This window comes from Dermochelys coriacea, chromosome 1, assembly GCF_009764565.3.
Source record: "Dermochelys coriacea isolate rDerCor1 chromosome 1, rDerCor1.pri.v4, whole genome shotgun sequence".
Lineage (NCBI taxonomy): Eukaryota > Metazoa > Chordata > Testudines > Dermochelyidae > Dermochelys > Dermochelys coriacea.
Window position 1 is genome coordinate 286993489 of NC_050068.2, and position 23757 is coordinate 287017245.

Consider the following 23757-nt stretch of genomic DNA (forward strand, 5'->3'; position numbering starts at 1 on the left):
GGATGCATTGTAGGCATTAGAAAGAGGAGAGGAAGAGCTGCTCTCTGTACATGTGATCTAAAGGTCACCATAGGTTACATTTTTAGGATATGAAGAAGAATGAAATCTGTGTACACTAAGGTCCAAGTTCTCTTGTCCTTACTCATGCTGAGTAGTACCTCACTCCTCCAACAGCCCCAATAAAATCAATAGGATTGCTCTGGGAGAGTGGAACTCAGCATGTATAAAGGGTATCAGAATCTGCCTCAAGTGCCTGAGTTTTTTATGACATATCTAATCTTAGTTGTGCTTAAAATATAGCATATAAAGTGTTTTTTAGAGAGATTCCCCATAATTGTGTTGGGTTTGAAATTTGGATTTTAACAGCTTAGATGCTGGCTATATGGTTCCCTATATTTCTTACATCTGTTGTGTCAGAATTGGATATTCATGATGTAATAACAAGTAGGGCTGTCAAGTGATTAAAAAAAATAATTGCATGATTAAAAAAATGAATTATGATTAATTGTGTGATTAATAGAATACCATTTTTTTAAATATTTTTGGATGTTTTCTACATTTTCAAATATATTGATTTCAATTATAACATAGGATACAAAGTGTACAGTGCTTAGTTTATATTTATTTTTATTACAAATATTTATACTATAAAAAACAAAAATCGTATTTTTCAATTCACCTAATACAAGTACTGTAGTGCAGTCTCTTTATCATGAAAGTTGAACTTACAAATGTAGAATTATGTACAAAAAATGGCTGCATTCAAAAATAAAACAATTTAAAACTTTAGAGCCTACAAGTCCACTCAGTCCTACTTCTTGTTCAGCCAGTCACTAAGACAAACAAGTTTGTTTACCTTAGCAGGAGATAATGCTGCCCACTTCTTGTTTACAATGTCACCTGAAAGTGAGAACAGGCATTCGCATGGCACTGTTGTAGCCGGTGTCACAGGATATTTACGTGCCAGATGCACTAAAGATTCATATGTCCCTTCATTCTTCAACCACCATTCCAGAGGACATGTGTCCATGCTGATGACAAGTTCTGCTCAATAATAATCCAAAGCAGTGCAGCCCGATGCGTGTTCATTTTTATCATCTGAGTCAGATGCCAGCAGCAGAAGATTGATTTCCTTTTTTGGTGGTTCGGGTTCTGTAGTTTCCGCATATGAGTATTGCTCTTTTCAGACTTCTGAAAGCATGCTCCACAACTCGTCCCTCTCAGAGTTTGAAAGGTAATTCAGATTCTTAAACCTTGGGTCGAGTATTGTAACTATCTTTAGAAATCTCACATTGGTACCTTCTTTGCGTTTTATCAAATCTGCAGTGAAAGTGTTCTTAAAACAAACAATATGTGCTGGTCATCATCCGAGACTGCTATAACATAAAATATATGGCAGAATGCAGGTAACACAGAGAAGGAAACATACAATTCTCCCCCAAGGAGTTCAATCACAAATTATTTAACACATTATTTTTTTAACAAGTGTCATCAGCATGAAAGCATGTCCTCTGGTTCTTAGCAGCAGAGCAGATTGTTTGATTTTTAAGAAACAAGGTCATTCTATTGTACTTTCTTTTCAGAGGTGGAATGGTTCAGACCAGTGAACAATATGAATTTGTGCACCATGCACTGATTCTGTATGAAAGCAGACTTTCTGCAGAAGCTGTCCAGTGAAACTATGAAGGGTACCCAGAATGTCAATCTCTTGAGGTAATTTGTTTCATTACCAACCAGCAACTTCTTCAAGGAGTATACTGCAATGGATGCTTTGAAGCCAACTTGTGAAAGGATTGTGGATTGTTTGGCAAAAATATAAAGATTGCCAAACCCTTACTGTACATGAATGTATTGTAAGCTTCCCAAAAATGATTTTTAAAGAAGGTACTGTACTGATGCTACATGTGGATTTCACGTATATATAGCTAAAGGTGGATTTATTTCTGTAATAATAATATCTGCTATACAGAATGTATGTATGTACTATTGCTGCAGTCGGATGGAAACTGGAACTTCTACAGAAGAAATGTTTTTCTGTGTATAAATGCTTTAACATTTGCCAACTCTGTCTTGTGAATGGACTGTCAGCTGTTAAACTATACCTGTTAAGTGCTATTACATATTATGTGGTGAGCTTATTTCTTGGCCACATAAGACTCTTGCTGCTAAAGTTGCAAGGATCAATTATGGATTTAAGGTGAAGAAAGTCCTTTTGTTTTTGAAACTGCTCAAAAGCAGTTATATCTTTTATATGGAAATATCTGTTCTTCATACTATTAGCTATTTAATGTGTATTTACAGTAGGTCCTATAAAGCAGTTACAGAGCACAACCTCTGTTATTCAGTGTATATGTATGTATTTACTCTATACTGTTGATTGTACTCTATACTGTTAGAAGCTGCTTCTGCTCCTGACCTGAATCCAGTGTATTTGTAAATTGTATAAGTCATTTTACTTTTAAAAGAAACTTTGTAGAATATATTAAATGGTAAGGATTTTAAATATTTGTCTGTCTTTTACTAAAAGGGGCTTTTTAGAATATGTTGTCTACATGTTGTATCTCTTCTGTTAAGAGATGGATGCCTTTGGAAATATGAACTGTTCTGTAACAGGAGGTTGTACAAAAAATGCTGCTATGAATGTTTCCATATATTTCTGCACGGATTTGTTCTTTAAAAGAAATGTGAATCTAGCATAACTACTTATAGCACTAGGAAGTCTGCACCCAGTTAAAAAAATCAGTTTTTAATTCAATGATGTTGACTTTGCTTCATACTGACAATAAAATACACTTGATACAAAATAGTTAGTGAATCTGGAGTTTTTTTTGCATACAGTAATTAACCATTACTATTATTATAATACAATAATAAGGCAAATGTATCCCAATCAGCTCAAGTTAATTTCATGCTGTCTTCTGACCATTTGGACGGTCAAATCACTGAGGCCTTTATTCAGCTTTTAGTTAAGGCAGATTCTCACTGTATGTAGGCAAAATGGATCAGATGATGCTGAGGCAAAGTCAACATCACTTGATCCCATAATGGGAGTGTACATGAGTAAGGACTTAGTAAAGAACTCAGAGATTTGCACTCCCACCATGTATGGTTTTCAGAACTCATAAAGAGGAGTTGGAAATCGTATTTAATAATGTGATCTTGCATGATGGACTCACAACATTTCATTACAGAAACTGTGCATGGTGAAAAGAAAAGGAGTACTTGTGGCACCTTAGAGACTAACAAATTTATTTGAGCATAAGCTTTCATGAGCTACAGCTCACTTCATCGGATGGATAGCATGGCATGTGTTTATTCAGCACAATCCAAATCACCTGCAGACATGTAATGAACAGTCAATTACATGAAATTACAATCCCTTTTCCTTATATTTTTAGTCCAGTACATTGTTCAGATGTTGAAACAACTTTTTGTTTGTGTGTGAGACTTGGTAGTTTCAAAATCTATCCCTCTTTTGCTTGGATTTTTCCAAATAAATCAGAGTCAGTAAACTCTGAAGAATCATATGAAAGGACAAAGTGGTAAAAAGTTCCCAAAACTATTGAATAGAAGGAAGTGCTCGTCACTGACTTTTCCCCCTGTGAAGGCACATTTCCTTCCTAGCCTTCGCTTCACTTATCTGAGGTGGTGATTTTGTGTGTGTGTGTGTGTATGTGTGTGTGTGGTTTTTTTTTTTTTTTAAAGAGAAGCATGGGGAGTTGTTAGATGGAAAATGAATCCTTTATTTCATGTCCTGATTTTCACCTGTCTGGCTTTCAAGATCTCAGGTAAGTGCATCTCCTGGGTTCCCCCCTCCGTTCCAGTTCTCATTCTGTCACTAACCAGGGCTCCCAAGGGTTGCCTGAAACTTATTCAATGCTGTGAAAATAGAGCTACTTCTCAGCCTGAGTTTATACAAGAGGGATCGGGGGGGGGGGGGAGGGCAGGGCCAACAAAGCCAGAACTGTTTAGATTTCTCGCCAAAGCAAAATAAACTCTCTCTCCTTGAATGTTGTATATGCATCATTTTTTAAAAAAGATCTCGGACTAGACAATCCAATGGCTGAGCTCTGAGCCAGCTTTCTTTGAAGAGAGATTCAGATTACTTATTAAGGCTTTGTGAAACTTACAAAAGCAGAAGCTTCTTGGGGCACTTACTTAGAATACAATCTTATGTCGTGCGTCATAAGAAAGGGGGAATGAAAAAACAAAGGAAATCATATGTATTATTTTTAAATGGTTTTGTTTATATAGAGGAGCCTGAAGCTTTGACTAAATAACTGACTTTTTAAAAAAAAATTGAAAGTGGTACTGAGATTGATTTTGAATCATCCAATCCTGTTCTCTGTAACAAGGGGGAATTTGGGGTTGGGGGAGTTTAATTTCAGTGAATGATTTCTGTTCATTTCAATGTTCGATGTATACATTTAAGCTTGGATGATAAAAGAATCAATCTGATCTGTAGTGAAATGGTTATAAAATAACGAGAAGAGGAATCAATGTACTTAGAAATATAAGATACACAGAGTTCGTATCAGTCAAAAGCCCCCATCCTTTGTAAAAGATAAATGAAACATAGCCCTGAACAGGCAAATAGATTTTGGAAAGTCCCCTTTTCTGTCCTTCCTTCCCCCTCCAAATACTATGATTTCCTTAAAAAAAAATCAATGTGCAGTCTTATATAGTGGATTTAACTTGTGGTGACAGTAATGAAGGCTAATGGATCTCTGTGTATTTGAAGAGGAGGGAGAGGGTTTCTCAGAAATGAGCTGAAAGTCAATAGCACCCACGATATCCTTTTAATTCAAGTTTGATTTCTTTGGTTTTTACGTAGAAGGTCAAGGTGAACATTACCAAAAAGGGTTTGTTGCATTCTTACCCTTCGCAGTTCCCAGACCAAACAATTGTGATTTTGTGGCTTTTAAAATCAATTCTGCTGGTTCAGGTCATAAAAACTGAGATATACCGAAACAGAGAGAAAAAAAGAGGTTTATTTTTAAGTCATTGGGATTTATTTTTTAAGGGCCATGTATGATTTGTTATATTTTTATGGGTTTTTCATCTTTCAGAAGGGTTTCTGATTATCCATGTCCAGAAACGGCAATGTCTTGTTGGAGGCAAAACAGCATTTGTGGGCAAGTGCAATCTGACTGATCCAAACCAGCAGTGGAAGTGGACAGAGGATGAGAAGCTGCTCCATGTTAGATCTGGCCAGTGTTTGGGCATCTCCAAGTCCTCTGCTGCATCATCCCGCAGCATCTTCATAGACTGCCCTCGGGCACCCAACTGGATCTTCCACAACACAGAAGGGCTCCTCCAGGTGGCAAACACCTCTCTCTTTCTCACAAAACAAGGCCCAAGGGTAATGATCAAGATGGGTAGGAAATACCCCCATAGCTGGAAGCAAATAGATGTCGATGACAAGGGGAAAACTGCCTATGAAAATCTGTGCCCACACAAAGGTGAGCTTATCCTTTCAGGCAGTGTCCTGGGAGTTGTGGTAATAATCCTGTCTCTGTTGTACCCACTTACATTTTAAGGACTATGACATTACTCATCGGAGGTTAATTTAAAGGATTGTTCAGAATCCAAAATCAGAGTGCCTTAAAAAGATTAGTTTTAAGACAGCCATGATAGCTGCCTTTCTAACATTCAGTGTTTTTGATAGTCTGGGTGATATTTTCAGACTGTTTCCTTTTCTGTTTCATTTTTGGGCCCAAATCTTTATGTATAGGCTTAATCCACCAGACTCTTGTGCTATTTACTTCCCCAAAAAAGAAGAATATAATTTTTGGTGCTGCTTTCATGTCGTTTATACCAATGTTAAATTATTCAGATCCTCCTCATCCACTTTATCATAGATATACACATTTCAAAAATCTACCAAAAAAGGCAAACAGTCATCTGAAAAATGGGGTAGATAGAGTACAACCTCACTGATAACCTGAATGCTTGTTCCCAATGAACAAAGAGCCTTCACATTCTATTGCTTATGCAGCAGTATCACTATACCAATATGGGGAATATTCCCTGTAACAAACACAAAATCCTCAGTATAATGAACTGAACCCAAACCTATGGAAACACTGGTTATAAGGTTTTAAGATGTATATCTGTGTGCGTACCTCTGTATGTGGCATGTGTTTATATACAGCTATAACATAAAATGTGGGGAGAAAGGGTCTGAATGTTGTTTAATCATCTAAGTTAACAGCTCTTGCTTTGTTGTTTATTTGTTAGAGTTCACAATAGCACTTTTCAGTATTGTTCTGTGCTTTGATTTAGCAGTGCACTAAAGTAAATCATAATGACCTAGCTAGCTAGCTCTTTATTACAGAGACAATAAGATGCATCCCATGTGATTTATTCCATCCTTTAAAAAAAATTGCTTTAAAATATACACATGAATGTGTCATATGACCATCTGACGTTTTTTAGGAAGTTTAAAACAAAAAAAGAGTCATATGTGTTCTAGAGATGGGCAGAACCAAACACTCTGTACCCAAACACTTGTAAGAAGTCAGATTTGAAATTGAAATCCGAATTCAAATTTTCCAAAGTTCAGGATGTTCATATTTGGTGTTTGGATTAGGCCTATTATAGAAATAGTTGCACTTCCTGGGTTTGGATCTTGACCCATCTCAAATTTTGTTAGATGTTTGGATAGAGATTCAGTGTGGTTTTCTTTTTTTGCAAGACTGAATCATTCCTTTGACAAAACCTCACTATTCTTCTCTCGCAATCTCTGCTGTTGGCTCTATTTCACTTTGCATAAATAATTAAATATTAATCAGCCCAGAGAGAAAGAAAAAACTTCCCAGGGCACTCACTTGGGATGTGGGAGTCAGAGGTTCAACTCCCTGGTCTAGTAACTCTCACATTCCAGGTCAACAACGGGGTCAACAAACATGTGGACAAGGGGGATCCAGTGTACTTAGATTTCCAGAAAGTCTTTGACAAGGTTCCTCATCAAAGGCTTGTACATAAATTAAGTAGTCATGGAATAAGAGGGAAGATCCTTTCATGGATTGAAAACTGGATAAAAGACAGGGAACAAAGGGTAGGAATAAATGGTAAATTTTCAGAATGGAGAGGGGTAACTAGTGGTGTTCCCCAAGGGTCAGTCCTAGGACCAATCCTATTCAACTTATTCATAAATGATCTGGAGAAAGGAGTAAACAGTGTAGTGGCAAAGTTTGCAGATGATACTAAACTGCTTAAGATAGTTAAGACCAAAGCAGACTGTGAAGAACTTCAAAAAGATCTCACAAAACTAAGTGATTGGGCAACAAAATGGCAAATGAAATTTAATGTGGTTAAATATAAAGTAATGCACATTGGAAAAAATAACCCCAACTATATATACAATATGATGGGGCTAATTCAGCTACAATTAATCAGAAAAAAATCTTGGAGTCATCATGGATAGTTCTCTGAAGACGTCCATGCAATGTGCAGCGGCAGTCAAAAAAGCAAATGGGATGTTAGGAATCATTAAAAAAGGGATAGAGAATAAGACAGAGAATATCTTATTGCCCTTATATAAACATCTTGAATACTGCATACAGATGTGGTCCCCTCATCTCAAAAAAGATATACTGGCATCAGAAAAGATTCAGAAAAGGGAAACTAAAATGATTAGGAGTTTGGAATGGGTCCCATATGAGGAGAGATTAAAGAGACTAGGACTTTTCAGCTTGGAAAAGAGGAGACTAAGGGGGGATATGATAGAGGTATATAAAATCATGAGTGGGATGGAGAAAGTGAATAAGGAAAAGTTATTTACTTGTTCTCATAATATAAGATCTGGGGGCCACCAAATGAAATTAATGGGCAGCAGGTTTAAAACAAATAAAAGGAAGTTCTTCTTTACACAGCACACAGTGAACCTGTGGAACTCCTTGCCTGAGGAGGTTGTGAAGGCTAGGACTATAACAGGGTTTAAAAGAGAACTGGATAAATTCATGGAGGTTAAGTCCATTAATGGCTATTAGCCAGGATAGGTAAGGAATGGTGTCCCTAGCCTCTGTTTGTCAGAGGGTGGAGTTGGATGGCAGGAGAGAGATCACTAGATCACTACCTGTTAGGTTCACTCCCTCTGGGGCACTTGGCATTGGCCACTGTCGGTAGACAGGATACTGGGCTGGATGGACCTTTGGTCTGACCCAGTATGGCCATTCTTATGTTCTTCTGTGAGTGTTCTAACCCCTGAGCTATTGGCTATTCTGGCATGGGTATCGTCTTCTCCCTGGTTTTTAGGGAAAAGTTTCAAAGGGCCTTGGTTTCATCCCCATGTGGAATGAAACTAAATTTCAAAACCTCCATTATTTCTGGAAATGGAGTTTTTTTTTCAGCTAGCCTTAGTATGGAGAGTAAATACAGCATATGCAGAAGTGGAACAGCAAGAGAAGATCTCAAATGTTTGGTTTAAGTGTATATATTTCAGGGGATCTATTCAGTTAAACTGAATCATAGAGCATTTTGAAATTTGTCTGTCACTAATCTACTTGGAACCAGACTGCAATGTTGCTGGGTCTCCTGAGTCTTGCATGACTTACAGATGGAAATATGGGAGACTGAGGGATTCACAAAAGCTCACACTCTGGCTCCACAACAGCCCTGTGCATGATTTTCAAGTGGCACTATTATAGAATTGCACCAAAACTTTATGACCTGTAGATTATTCGGTAGTTACAAGATCTGGTAGCTGTTAGATGAAAAAGGTGAAAGGTCATTACTACCACAGAGGAAATAGCCAAAATAATTGTCCACAGATAATTGCAGGGCCAGTACCGTTGTGATCTGTGGACAGTTGGCAAATGAGAAAAGAATGGTAAACTTGTCAAATGATTTGTGATTATTCACTCAGCTCTAGTAATCACCATGTAGCCTATATTCTGGTTTAGAAGACAGTAGTATTGCATTACCCTCCTCTATGGTATTGATATAGACCTAGCCTGCTCTTCTTACCACAACAAACATTCCCGTGTTGTTCCTAGGAGTAAAAACTTCAGGCCTGAGCCCAATCTAGATAAAACACTTACACCGTAAAGATAAAATAGATTTATCACATATTGAGTACCTTAGTGCAGCGTTTCTCAAATGCGACCACCAGGCCACCACTTTTCTTGCAGCCACAGCCTCCTGGGCAGTGATGGGGGGGACACAAAGCAGCGGCCCCTCCCCAGGGGCCACCAGGAGTGGTTGGGCCCTGCCCCCCTCTGGAGAGACACAAGCTGAAGAAGCAGGCAGCCAGTGAGTTCCCCACCTCTCAGAGTCAGTGGTGTTCGGCTTCAGCCCTTGGGTGGCAGGCTCCATTCCCTGGGCATGGGCTTCGGGCTCCATTCCCTGGTTGCGTGGTGATGGACTCTGGCCCAAGCTCACCCCCGCATCACCTCTACCCCCCTGTTGACTCCCCCACTGTCCCATTACCCTTGGCCCCTGCTGCCTCTGTATCCACCTCCCCATCCAGGGCTTAATTTGTCCCTGGGCTTGCTGGGGCTGGAGTGAGTCTGCTGTGAAAAGTGATCTTTGTGTGTTTGTTAGTATCACTTTTCACAGCATACTTAGTAGCTAGCAAGTCTAAAAAAAAAATAAAAGCAAAAGAAACAATAAGAAAAAGACAAGAATGTTCAAAGCACCTTATTTGTGTTTCTGTTCTGTTTAGATCCCCTAAAGAATAGAGACAACTATACACTATTTTTATTATTGAGTCTGCAAAAAAAAAAAAATCCTACATAGATACATTACAATGATTTGGACATGTATGTGTGCATATTTATTTTGTTTTTCCTAAAGTTAATTAAGTTTTTTAGGGGAAAAGGTCACAGCGGCCACCAGCAAGAGTTGGTGGCCACACTCTGAGGACACAAAAAAATGTATTACAAGAACCCCGCCTTAGTGTGCTCAGCTCCTCAAAGACACAGAACAAGAAGAGGGGAAATGTGCATCAAATACATCATTATATCCTCTGTCTGTTTAGTCTGCAACTTCAGCTAGACAAAACAGAGGAGATAACAAATAAGCAAAATGACTCATTGTCAGCTGCTCTTGGTGCAAGCTGTCTAAGGGACCCAATTTTTCTAATTGGTCCCCTTCAATTCAACCAGTCCATAAATTCTTAGCTTAAATTGAGTCTATCAGCCCTTAAACTCCAGAGTTTTGCCAGTTCCTTTTGTCTCCTTGTGGGTTTCTTAGACACCGCCTGAAATGGAGCTAGGTGACCTCTGCTATGCCAGGCTTTTCTACCTCCCTTCCTTCTCTGTTCGCCCTCATTTATAGATGGGCTTGTTTTCCTTATTGGTCACAGATGTAGGTCCATGTCTCTGTGATGGGAAGTTCTGGCAGCTGCACAGAGGGAGTGATCAGCCTGATTGCCTGTAACTAGGGGACACTCTCCTTTCCCTTCTGCCTTTGCTCAGTATGGGGTTTGCTAAACCCCATTATACTGTACACTTTGACATACAGCCTGTTAGTGCCAAAATTTCTTGTTTCCATTTTTCCCACTCCCTTCTACTTTATTTGCTCCTTTTCACCATCTGTCCCTCATCCAGACCCTCCCCTCTAAAACAGTACCCTTCTGCACACCTTTGGTGTGCCTGTCCTCTTTTTCTATCTCAAACATTAGACTGAGTCTTGAAGGATTATATCATGGGGAGACTAAAGCCAAAAGGGCTTGATCCTGCACCCTTTAAAGTCAATGGTAAACCTCACATTGACTTCAGTGGAGCAGAATTAGGCATAAAGTAGCCAGCTAGCCAGAAGAAGCACTCAATAATCCCCAAATGGAGGTAAGCCTCATCCCAAAGTTTTTTGTTGGTTTAAAATGTAGGTTAAACTGAAAATAGAGGTGATAGAAAGCATTTTTCCATGTGCCGGCCTCCTTCTTAATGGGTCTGTTAGACTAATGCTTTTCTGGTCTGTCAAAATTCCAGTGGCTCAGACTTTCACCACGGTCTATAACCTACTTACCATTCACTATCCAAAGCAGTTGGAGCTCCTGGTTAGCACAAGTGAGGCGCTAAAGGAGTTCCCTCTCTAATCTGACTGTAGCATACACGTTTTTTGGTTTACAAATTAGTATATGTTAGAGCTAGTCAAAAAAATGATGAAACATTTTTACACACACACAAAAATTCAAAAGTTTTCACATAATATTTTTGTCAAAATTTCAAAGAATTTCAACCAGCTTTAGTGTATGCCTTTAATGAAGCAATATGATGCAACATGCGCTGAACATGAAACAAACGGTGTCTGACAATTGGTTTGAATTAGAAAAGTATTTTTAAGATATATATACTCTTTAGTAAAAAATTATCAGTTTTTACATAAAAGCTTAAAAAAAAAACTCTGCATGTTTTCATTCTAAAAACTATGATTTCCAACTAGAGAACACTGCATTATTTCACTTGCTTTTTGTTTAACCTGAGTTCCTAAAATAAAATAAATCAACCACCATCCCTCCATAAGAGCATTTAAGGACAGAGTATTTTCAGAACAATTACTACATATCTTGACAGGTTTCAGAGTAGCAGCCATGTTAGTCTGTATCCGCAAAAATAAATGTGTTAGTCTCTAAGGTGCCACAAGTCCTCCTTTTCTTTTTACATATCTTGGATGGCTAAAGTAGCAGCTTTCATCTTAGTGCATTTTAACACTACCCAAGATACACTATAATCACCTAAAAATAGTCTGCTTCTCAGGTCTCATTGTTTAAGTAAATAGTACTTACATTATATATATGCACTTTTAAAGAAACTATTGCCCATCCTTATGATGATCCTAAAACCTCTAGGTCTCTCCTGAACTCCCACCAACAAATACTATGTATATAATGACTTCAGGAATAGGCCCACAATTTCGTTGTCTTTATTGCTTAAATTCTGTATGTATTTCTCCCACAGGAATAAATAAAACTTCAGCTATAGACCCAATTATAAAGACTTGGTTATAATTCCATGTTATAGTAATAGGAACCCACGGATAAATGTGAAATTTCACTTTTGTAAAAAGAAATGGTAACATCTTCACTGAAGTTTAAGCCCTTTATTCTGATGTGTTTTTCTAACTCACAATGACAATTACAATCCATAGAAACACAGAAAAAGAGGCGACTGAACACAGAACTGTGCTTGCTCACAAGGGAAAAATTTTGCAAGGTCTGAGCAGCCAAAAAAGTATAGAGAAGATACAGAGGAGATAAATGTGACAGCAGTGCTGCACATGTTGAAAAGTAGTCATTGTTTTTAAGGTTCATAGACATGGACAAGAGAGACTGTCCTAACAAATTTTCAATCTTTAAATCTAATCTAACAAATTCATTGTACTTGAGTCTCATCTAACAACTGCATTGTACCTGAGCATATATTGTACTGACAAATTCATGTCTGAGTCCATATTGACAAACAGAAGCGCATCTGTTATTTCATGGGGGAGATCTTTAAAGGCATAGTTGGGAGTTATATCTCCAATTCCCATTGACTTTCAGTGGGAGCTGGGCTTAGATATCCCTTTGTGTCTTTGAAATATCTCCCCCTTAATGACAGGTTTCAGAGTAGCAGCCGTGTTAGTCTGTATCCGCAAAAAGAAAAGGAGGACTTATGGCACCTTAGAGACTAACAAATTTATTTGAGCATAAGCTTTCGTGAGCTACAGCTCACTTCATCAGATGCATTCAATGGAAAATACAGTGGGGAGATTTATATACACAGAGAACATGAAACAATGGATGTTACCATACACACTGTAAGAAGAGTGATCAGGTAAGGTTTGTCAACTGCTGGAAATGGCCCACCTTGATTATCACTACAAAAGCTTTCCCCCCCAATTCTCCTGCTGGTAATAGCTCACCTTACCTGATCACTCTCCTTACAGCGTGTATGGTAACACCCATTGTTTCATGTTCTCTGTGTGTATAAATCTCCCCTCTGTATTTTCCACTGAATGCATCTGATGAAGTGAGCTGTAGCTCACGAAAGCTTATGCTCAAATAAACTGGTTTTTGAATGCTATAATTCTTGACGTCTGATTTGTGTCCATTTATTCTTTTACGTAGAGACTGTCCAGTTTGACCAATGTACATGGCAGAGGGCCATTGCTGGCACATGATGGCATACATCACATTCAAAAACCAGTTGGAGAACACTTCAATCTCTCTGGTCACTCGATTACAGACCTAAGAGTGGCTATTCTTCAACAAAAAAACTTAAAAAACAGACTCCAAGGAGAGACTACTGAATTGGAATTAATTTGTAAACAGGATACAATTAACTTAGGCTTGAATAGAGTCTGGGAGTGGATGGGTCATTACACAAAGTAAAACTATTTCCCCATGTTATTCCACCCCCAGCCCCAGCCCCCCACTGTTCCTCAGATGTTCTTGTCAACTGCTGGAAATGGCCCACCTTGATTATCACCACTAAAGGTTTTCTTCCTCCCTTCCCCCCCTCCCACCCGCTGGTAATAGCTCATCTTAAGTGATCACTCTCCTTACAGTGTGTATGATAAAACCCATTGTTTCATGTTCTCTGTGTGTGTATATAAATATCCCCACTGTATTTTCCACTGAATGCATCCGATGAAGTGAGCTGTAGCTCACAAAAGCTTATGCTCAAATAAATTTGTTAGTCTCTAAGGTGCCACAAGTCCTCCTTTTCTTTTTGCGAATACAGACTAACACGGCTGCTACTCTGAAACCTAAACAGAGTGATTACCCAGGGACTGGGTGCACTCATTTAATGCAATCACCTTTGGTCTCAGAACAAGAATTCAAACTAATAATGAGCAAAAGCAGAAGGCCCTGAAATTGGAAAGTTTTGGATAAACCACCTTCCCAGGCTTGGGCTGCTCTCCAGACTTTTTGATTTGTGCCTTTCTCTGTATGGAAGTACTTTCTATACACAAAAAGAAAAGGAGTACTTGTGGCATCTTAGAGACTAACAAATTTATTTGAGCATAAGCTTTCGTGAGCTACAGCTCACTTCATCAGATGCATTTTTTTCCACTGTAGCTCACAAAAGCTTATGCTCAAATAAATTTGTTCGTCGCCAAGGTGCCACAAGTACTCCTTTTCTTTTTGCGAATACAGACTAACACGGCTGCTACTCTGAAACCTTTCTATACACACATTTGGAGCCCCACTCAATGAAGTTCCTCCTCATTCCCACCTGTTCAACAGCCAGGCTTTCACCCTCAATCACTTTCACCCAAGTCAAGGCCTACTGGCTTGTCTCTCTTCTATCTATTGTTGTCTTCTTCTACTCACAGCTTCCCTTTCTATTCCTTTTTTCCCTTCTCCCAAACCATTCTCCCTTCATGTACATCAAAATAGTTTTTTTGGAAAAAAAATCAATAGATATTCCATAATCAAGTTGTGTTTTTCTAGTTCAATGCAATGAATTTAATGCCACTGCCATATCCAAAGCCTTGTAAAGTGAAATCACCTCTTAACCCATAGAACAGGCAGTGAACATGCAAGTTGCCCTCCTCAAACTATCTGGCCAATATGTCACAACCATGTCTCTTAGAATGAAGATTTAGTTAGTTAGTTGATCTCCCTGCTGAGTCGGCAAACAAAGGTGCCAATTGCTGACAAATATACTTGTAATTTTTGTGATGTGGCTATTTTCCCAGTAGGAACTGAAATGAGACCACCAATTCATTGCACATAAGCCTCTGAACAGCTTCTGGGTGGTACTGCCTTTTTGTTACTACAGACTGGTCTTAATTGTGATGAATCTCTTAGTAGTGAAAAACTCACATAGTCTATTCCCATCATCATAGAAGGTTTAACTTCTAATAAATGCTGAGTTAAAATGTAAATTCTCAATTGTAAATCTAGCAATAAACAATATCATCTATATTGGTTGGCCTAGTAATCTAGCACTGACATGGCTTTGAATGCAACTGGAACTTTATCCTTCTCTGCACAGCTGTTAAATGGTGGGAGCACCATGGAGGCTGCACTGTCAGTCCTAGCAGAAAGGATCACTTTGTGTTGTTTCACTAAAAACCCTCTGACCAGGGGAGATTAAGGCCCAAATTCATCACTGCACTTGTGTTGAGCCCATCACAGAGAAAAAGTGCCCCCCCTACCCTGGTGCTGATGGAGACCAGTGTGTCCCCTGACACACAATGATCTCTATATCATCTGTGACTGTCAGGGAATAGCAATGGAAAGTCCTTGGACATAAACACATCCAACACCATCCAAAGGAAAGAGCCCAGTGAGGTTTAGGAACAGGAAAGGGAGGGCTGCAGGGACACTTAGAGCCTGAAAAACTTCCTGATGGGATAACGATATAGAGAAATTTCTTAAAGATTTTAACAGTACCATTACTGAGACTATAGCTTCAGTCTGTCAGTCTTTGAATTCTAAGCTCTCCTATGTGGAGTTTACAATTATATTATCAATAAATAATTATTAGCAAAGAGTGAATCTGAAAAGGTTTTGTTTGGAGCAGTATCCAAAAGTGTGGATGCTTCTCTGAAGTATCTGATTTTTTAAAAGACACGATAATAGAGGCTCAACTTAAATGTATATCCCAAATTAAAAAATACAGTAAGAGAACCAAAAAAGTGCCACCATGGCTAAACAACAAAGTAAAAGAAGCAGTGAGAGGCAAAAAGGCATCCTTTAAAAAGTAGAAGTTAAATCCTAATGAGGAAAATAGAAAGGAGCATAAACTCTGGCAAGTGAAGTGTAAAAATATAGTTAGGAAGGCCAAAAAAGAATTTGAAGAATACCTAGACAAAGACTCAAAAAGTAATAGCAAAAAAAAATTTAAGTACATCAGAAACAGGAAGCCTGCTAAACGACTACTGGGGCCAGTGGACGATTGAGATGCTAAAGGAGCACTCAAGGACGATAAGGCCATTGCGGAGAAACTAAATGAATTCTTTGCGACTGTCTTTACAGCTGAGGATGTGAGGGAGATTCCCAAACCTGAGCCATTCTTTTTAGGTGACAAATCTGAGGAACCGTCCCAAATTGAGGTGTTATAAGAGGAGGTTTTGGAACAAATTGATAAATTAAACAGTAATAAGTCACCAGGACCAGATGGTATCCACATTCTGAAGGAACACAAATGTGAAATTGTAGAACTACTAACTATTATTTGTAACCTATCATTTAAATCAGCTTCTATATTAGATGACTGGAGGATAGCTAATGTGACACTAGTTTTAAAAAGGGCCCCAGAAGTGATCCCAGCAATTACAGGCCAGTAAGCCTGACATCAGTACCAGGCAAACTGGTTGAAACTATAGTAAAGAACAGAATTGTCAGACACATAGATGAACATAATTTGTTGGGGAAGAGTCAACATGGTTTTTGTAAAGGAAAATCATGCCTCACCAATCTACTAGACTTCTTTGGGGGAGTCAACAAGCATGTGGACAGGGGGGATATAGTATACTTAGATTTTCAGAAAGCCTTTCACAAGGTCCCTCACCAAAGACTCGTCAGCAAAGTAAGCTGTCATGAGATAAGAGGGAAGGTTCTCTCATGGATTGGTAACTAGTTAAAAGATAGGACACAAAGGGTAGGAATAAATGGTCAGTTTTCAGAATGGAGAGAGGTAAATAGTGGTGTCCCCCAGGGGTCTGTACTGGGACCAGTACTATTCAATATATTTATAAATAAGACTATGATATAATCACGGGTATTTTTAGTAAAAGTCATGTTCAGGTCACGGGCAAGAAACAAAAAATCACACCCGTGACCTGTCCATGATTTATATACCATAAATGCACCTGATTGAATCTTGGAGGGGGAGTCTCAGGGGGCCACAGCAGCAGCTGCGGGGATGGAACCTGGGAGGGCCTGTGGCACCAGCTGCTGGGGGGGGGTGGAAGCCCTGGGGGCCCGCTACTGCTCCGGCTGCCGCCAGGGGAAAGGGGAAGCCCAGGAGGCCCCACTGCTGCTCTGGCTGCTGCTGGGAGACAGGGGAAGCCCCGAGGGGCCAGGCACTGCTCCAGCTGCCCCAGGACCACTGCTGGAGCCACCGAGCTGCAGCTGCTCCCACCACCCACTGCTCAGGGAGTCCCCTAGATCAGCCTCATAGGCTGCTGCTCGGGTGGTCCCCGAGGCCAGCTGCCCAGGGTCGCCAGAGCAGCAGCTGGTGTGACTGGCCTCAGGCTGCTCCAACAGCAACCAGTGTGGCTGTCCCCAGCGCCACATGAGCAGCTGGTCCCGAGCCGCGCTGGGGTCAGCCACACTGACTACTGCAGAAGTCACGGAGGTCGCAGGAAGTCATGGAATCCGTGACTTCCTGCGACCTCCGTGACGGACACAGAGCCCTCTTCATAAATGATCTGGAAAAAGGGGTAAACAGGGAGGTACAAAACTACGCAAGTAATTAAGTCCCAGGCAGACTGCGATGAGCTACAAAGGGATCTCACAAAACTGGGTGACTGAGCAACAAAATGGCAGATGAAATTTAATGTTGATAAATGCAAAGTAATGCACATTGGAAAACATAATCTCAACTATACATATAAAATGATGGGGTCTAATTTAGCTATTACTACTCAAGAAAGAGATCTTGGAGTCACTGTGGATAGTTCTCTGAAAACATTCACTCAATGTGCAGTGGCAGTCAAAAAAATCTAACAGAATGTTGGGAATCATTAAGAAAGGGATAAATAATAGGACAGAAAATATCATATTGACTGTATATAAGTCCATGGTACTCCCACATTTTAAACACTATGTGCAGATGTAGTCACCCCATCTCAGAAAAAATATACTGGAATTGGAAAAGGTTCAGAAAAGGGCAACAAAAATGATTAGGGGTTTGGAACAGCTTCTGTATGAGAAGAGATTAATAAGACTGGGACTTTTCAGTTTGGAAAAGAGACAACTGAGGGGGGATATAATAGAGGCCTATAAAATCATGACTGGTGAGGAGAAAGTAAATAAGGAAGTGTTATTTACTCCTTCTCATAACACAAGAATTAAGGGTCACCCAATGAAATTAATAGGCAGCAGGTTTAAAACAAACAAAAGAAAGTATTCCCTCACACAATGCACAGTCAACCTGTGGAACCCTTTGCCAGAAGATGTTGTGATGGCCAAGACTATAACAGGGTTAAAATAAGAACTAGACAAATTTATGGAGGATAGGTCCATTAATGGCTATTTGCCAGGATGGGCAGGGATATTGTTATTAGACCCTCTGTTTGCCAGAAGCTAGGAATGGGTGACAGCGGATGGATCACTTGGTGATTACCTGTTCTTTTCATTCCCTCTGGGGCATCTGGAATTGGCCACTGTTGGAAGACAGGATACTAGGCTAGATGGACCTTTGGTCTGACCCAGTATAGCCATTCCCATGTTCTTAATCTCTTGGGTCTGTGGAAATAGGCTGGAAGCAGGTGTCACATTAGATATCTGGAATGTCCTGCTTCCATTGGCATTGGAACCACCACAAGAACTGACTCTCTTGGGATACTACAGAATTTCCAAAACCAGTAAGTGTAAGCAAACATATGGGTTTAGGGTGAAGTTTGGGGGCATTCTTGTTTTTATCTGAACCAATTCAGCTTCCCCCTATATATGCATGAGATACAAAAATTTGCTCAGGGATAAACCCTGTAATGCAAAGTCTCAGACGAGGAAGACATTTTTCTAAGGTAAAATCCATTTTTTTAACTTTTAAGGAACTACACAGAGAAGCCTTTAAAAACATACCATTTGTCAGTTTCTGCTATTCTTCTATATTCTTAGCTGCAACAAAAGATGGAGCCTGATTTTTAAAAATGGCATCCATTTTTGCAGGCTACCTACAGTTCAAGTAGTTAGATATCTAAATCCAACATTCATTTTTCCTACAAAACATACAGACCCTTTTAAAACATGGCCCTTCTATTTTAAATAATTGCTTACAACTGATTTTATATAATAGCTTCCCTTAACTTCCATAACAGGGAATAAGGATTCATGCATGTTTCACAAAAAGAAAAGGAGTACTTGTGGCACCTTAGAGACTAACAAATTTATTAGAGCATAAGTTTTCGTGAGCTACAGCTCACTTCATCGGATGCATTTGGTGGAAAAAACAGAGGAGAGATTTATATACACACACACACACAGAGAACATGAAACAATGGGTTTATCATACACACTGTAAGGAGAGTGATCACTTAAGATAAGCCATCACCAACAGCGGGGGGGGGGGGGGGGGGGGGGAGGAGGAAAACCTTTCATGGTGACAAGCAGGTAGGCTAATTCCAGCAGTTAACAAGAATATCAGAGGAACAGTGGGGGGTGGGGTGGGAGGGAGAAATACCATGGGGAAATAGTTTTACTTTGTGTAATGACTCATCCATTCCCAGTCTCTATTCAAGCCTAAGTTAATTGTATCCAGTTTGCAAATTAATTCCAATTCAGCAGTCTCTCGTTGGAGTCTGTTTTTGAAGCTTTTTTGTTGAAGTATAGCCACTCTTAGGTCTGTGATCGAGTGACCAGAGAGATTGAAGTGTTCTCCAACTGGTTTTTGAATGTTATAATTCTTGACGTCTGATTTGTGTCCATTCATTCTTTTATGTAGAGACTGTCCAGTTTGGCCAATGTACATGGCAGAGGGGCATTGCTGGCACATGATGGCATATATCACATTGGTAGATGCGCAGGTGAACGAGCCTCTGATAGTGTGGCTGATGTGATTAGGCCCTATGATGGTATCCCCTGAATAGATATGTGGACAGAGTTGGCAACGGGCTTTGTTGCAAGGATAGGTTCCTGGGTTAGTGGTTCTGTTGTGTGGTGTGTGGTTGCTGGTGAGTATTTGCTTCAGATTGGGGGGCTGTCTGTAAGCAAGGACTTACAGATCTCTCAGATCTTGGGAGACAGACCAGTCCTTGCTTACAGACAGCCCCCCAATCTGAAGCAAATACTCACCAGCAAATTTATTAGAGCATAGGGTTTTGTTAGTCTCTAAGGTGCCACAAGTACTCCTTTTCTTTTTGCGAATACAGACTAACACGGCTGCTACTCTGAAACCTATTTCCCCATGGTATTTCTCCCTCCCACCCCACCCCCCACTGTTCCTCTGATATTCTTGTTAACTGCTGGAATTAGCCTACCTGCTTGTCACCATGAAAGGTTTTCCTCCTCCCCCCCCCCCCCCCCCCCGCTGTTGGTGATGGCTTATCTTAAGTGATCACTCTCCTTACAGTGTGTATGATAAACCCATTGTTTCATGTTCTCTGTGTGTGTGTGTATATAAATCTCTCCTCTGTTTTTTCCACCAAATGCATCCGATGAAGTGAGCTGTAGCTCACGAAAGCTTATGCTCTAATAAATTTGTTAGTCTCTAAGGTGCCACAAGTACTCCTTTTCTTTTTGCGAATACAGACTAACACGGCTGCTACTCTGAAACCTGTGATGATGCATGTTTCAGTTATAATTCAACATCAGTTATTTGAAACTGTTTCTGCTTACCCCTGGTAACCAGTCTTACAAGATCTGAGAAGTTCCAAAAAGCTGTGCCATACTAGCTTGTCTGGGTATTTAGCAGTCATGATAGGATACTAATATTTGGCAACTAACTCAGCAATATATTTTTGCATTGCACACTACCATCATATTCCCAAAACTGATGGATTTCACGTTCTTGTAAATGGCCTCATTTTACTTAGGTGGCAAAAGAGGAATGTGTATATGCAGTTTGCAAGATAAATTTAATCGGTGCCATTTCATAACATTCTCATGCTTTGTTACTGATGGCTGTAGTATGTTTACATGCAGTATGTCATTCAGCCACTAGAGGTCATCTTTAAAAAATTATGCCCTGTTGGCCTAATTGTTCCCATTGAAGTCAGTGAGAGTTTTTCCATTGATTTCAATGGGAACAATTAGAACAAGGGTTCTCAAACTGGAAGTCGCGAGGTTATTACATGGGGAGTCGCAAGCTGTCAGCCTCCACTCCAAACCCCGCTTTGCCTCCAGCATTTATAATGGTGTTAAATATATTTTAAAAGTATTTTTAATTTATAAGGGGGGGGGTCGCATTCAGAGGCTTACTCTGTGAAAGGGAAGGAGGACTTGTGGCACCTTAGAGACTAACAAATTTATTTGAGCATAAGCTTTCGTGAGCTACAGCTCACTTCATCGGATGCATTCAGTGAAAAATACAGTGAGCCCGTTGCCAACTGTGTCCACATATCTATTCAGGGGACACCATCATAGGGCCTAATCACATCAGCCACACTATCAGAGGCTCATTCACCTGCACATCTATCAATGTGATATATGCCATCATGTGCCAGCAATGCCCCTCTGCCATGTACATTGGCCAAACTAGACAGTCCCTATGTAAAAGAATAAATGGACACAAATCAGATGTCAAGAATTGTAACATTCAAAAACCAGTCAGAGAACTCTTCAATCTCTTTGGTCACTCGATTACAGACCTAAGAGTGACTATTCTTCAACAAAAAAACTTTAAAAACAGACTCCAACGAGAGACTGCTGAATTGGAATTAATTTGCAAACTGGATACAATTAATTTAGGCTTGAATAGAAATTGGGAGTGGATGGGTCATTACACAAAGTAAAACTATTTCCTCATGTTTATTCCCCGTCCCCACCGCACTGTTCCTCAGACTTCTTGTCAACTGCTGGAAATGGCCCACCTTGATTATCACTACAAAAGGCTCCCCTCTCCCCCCCCTTCACTCTCCTGCTGATAATAGCTCACCTTACCTCATCACTCTCCTTACAGTGTGTATGGTAACATCCATTGTTTCATGTTCTTTGTGTATATACAAAAAGAAAAGGAGTACTTGTGGCACCTTAGAGACTAACAAATTTATTTGAGCATAAGCTTTCGTGAGCTACAGCTCACTTCATCGATGCATCTGTAGCTCATGAAAGCTTATGCTCAAATAAATTTGTTAGTCGCTAAGGTGCCACAAGTACTCCTTTTCTTTTTGCGAATATAGACTAACACGCCTGCTACTCTGAAATCTGTGTATATAAATCTCCTCACTGTATTTTCCACTGAATGCATCCGATGAAGTGAGCTGTAGCTCACAAAAGCTTATGCTCAAATAAATTTGTTACTCTCTAAGGTGTCACAAGTCCTCCTTTTCTTTTTGCGGATACAGACTAACACAGCTGCTACTCTGAAATCTGTGAAAGGGGTCCCCAATACAAAAGTTTGAAAACCAGTGAATTAGAACAACACTGAACACTTTTGAAAAGCCTACCCTAGAGCTCTCTGTGTGCTGTATAGATTTCTAAGCAGGTGGATGCTCCCTGGTCAAAAAGAGATACAACGCTGGAACTCAAGCTGTGTGGACATCTGTTTGTGTCTACGATGGGTAGTTTTCTTTAACAAATACCTTCTGTTTAAGATGGACCAGGAATCCTTGTATCAGGATAGTAGTGCTGCTCCCTTGCAAAAATAAATAATTCTGCTTTTATTGAAGTCAATGCAAAGCTACCATCAATTTCAATGTGCGGCAGAGCAGGTCTATATTGAGCAGTACTCCTGAAAATAGAATAAGAGGCTGATTTATATAGTGAAAGGTAACTGACTGGCTCCTGTGGTCAATCTTACGTTGACTAGAAGGGTCCTTTGGCTAGAAACCCACAGTAGTACTGACCTTGATCTCCAGCATGACTATCATATGTGTGATTCCTTGTTCAATTTAACTTCTCGCAGAGGTGAGGGAGTGTTTCTGCGAAACACCTGATCTACAGTCCGTTCTGTCTATCAAGTTCTGTCTCCTTTGCATGGTTGCAGCTACTAGCCCCCTGACTGCTGAATGCGGTATGTGTGGCTCTAGTGTCAGGACCTGCCCTTTTATGGAGTTGAAGCTTACCTAAAACCCAGCTGGCAATGCAAAGCAAACCATTTCCTGCTGCAATCATTGCTATTTAGCTATATATGACTTGGCTGAGGCCAAGATTTTCAAAAATGGGTGCTTAAAGTTATGCTTCTAAATCCATATTTAGGCACCAAATCAAGTGGCCTGATTTTCAAAAGTGCTGCTGAGCACATGGTAGCTCTCATTGTCTTTAAGCAACCTTTTTGCCAGCTAGTCTAGTCTTTGGAGTTACTCAGAGACATTTCAGAGAAATGCTACATTTCTATGGCCCCAAGGGGCCCTCCTTGCAACTGAGGACAGTGAGAGCACAGTGATGCTCTAGCCACACCCTCTCTCTCCCCTCTGGTAAAAGCTGTGTAGTGTAGACTGAGCACTACATGGGCTCCACATATGCACCAGGGGATTCTCCACATATCCTATAAAAACAGCATCCTGGCTGTTTTGCACCACTGGAGCAGACTTAAGGTTAAATGCTGCTCTCCCAGTTCCATCTGCGATTTCAGTGGAGTTAATTCAGCCTTATACCAATGTAAGAGAGAGCAGAATTAGACCCGCAGTATTGGCCTTAGCACCTAGATTTTGTAAAATATTTGATCAACATTTTTGTGATTTAATAGAAACTTAGAAATTTTTGTTCATAGAAGAGCAAAATTAAATAAAAAACGGGAAATACATACAGTAGTATGGTTATATATTCATCTGAAAAATACCTCTGAAAGGGCTCACATGATATATGCTGGGCTAACATACTGTGTTGTTTGGATGAGGAAACATGTTCATTAAAGTGTAACTTACAAAAACATATGTCTTGTATATTTTGGTTATATTCCTGGATGTAAATAATAGCATGCAAAGTTTCAGTTTATCAGTAGCATTAAATAGGCAAGTTTCAGAGTTAACATATGAGAAAAGTTATATTCA

General features: G+C 39.8%; 2 protein-coding genes across 5 annotated transcripts in view; both read left to right on the top strand.

Moving 5' to 3' along the window:
• Nucleotides 1-2804, top strand: part of PTPRR (protein tyrosine phosphatase receptor type R) — a 191988-nt gene extending 189184 nt beyond the window's left edge. For all 4 annotated transcript variants that reach the window (XM_038411493.2, XM_043493408.1, XM_043493412.1 and 1 more), the window contains one exon: nt 1584-2804. In XM_038411493.2, coding sequence (XP_038267421.1) covers nt 1584-1677 — 94 coding nt within the window. In that variant the 3' untranslated portion in view covers nt 1678-2804. The remainder of the gene's footprint in view (nt 1-1583) is intronic.
• Nucleotides 2805-3627: 823 nt separating this feature from the next.
• The window catches only part of PTPRB (protein tyrosine phosphatase receptor type B), a 106620-nt gene continuing 86490 nt past the window's right edge, over nt 3628-23757 (top strand). The window contains exons 1-2 of the mRNA XM_038381931.2: nt 3628-3788; nt 5070-5462. Of these exons, the coding sequence (XP_038237859.1) occupies nt 3734-3788; nt 5070-5462 (448 nt within the window). The 5' untranslated portion in view covers nt 3628-3733. The remainder of the gene's footprint in view (nt 3789-5069; nt 5463-23757) is intronic.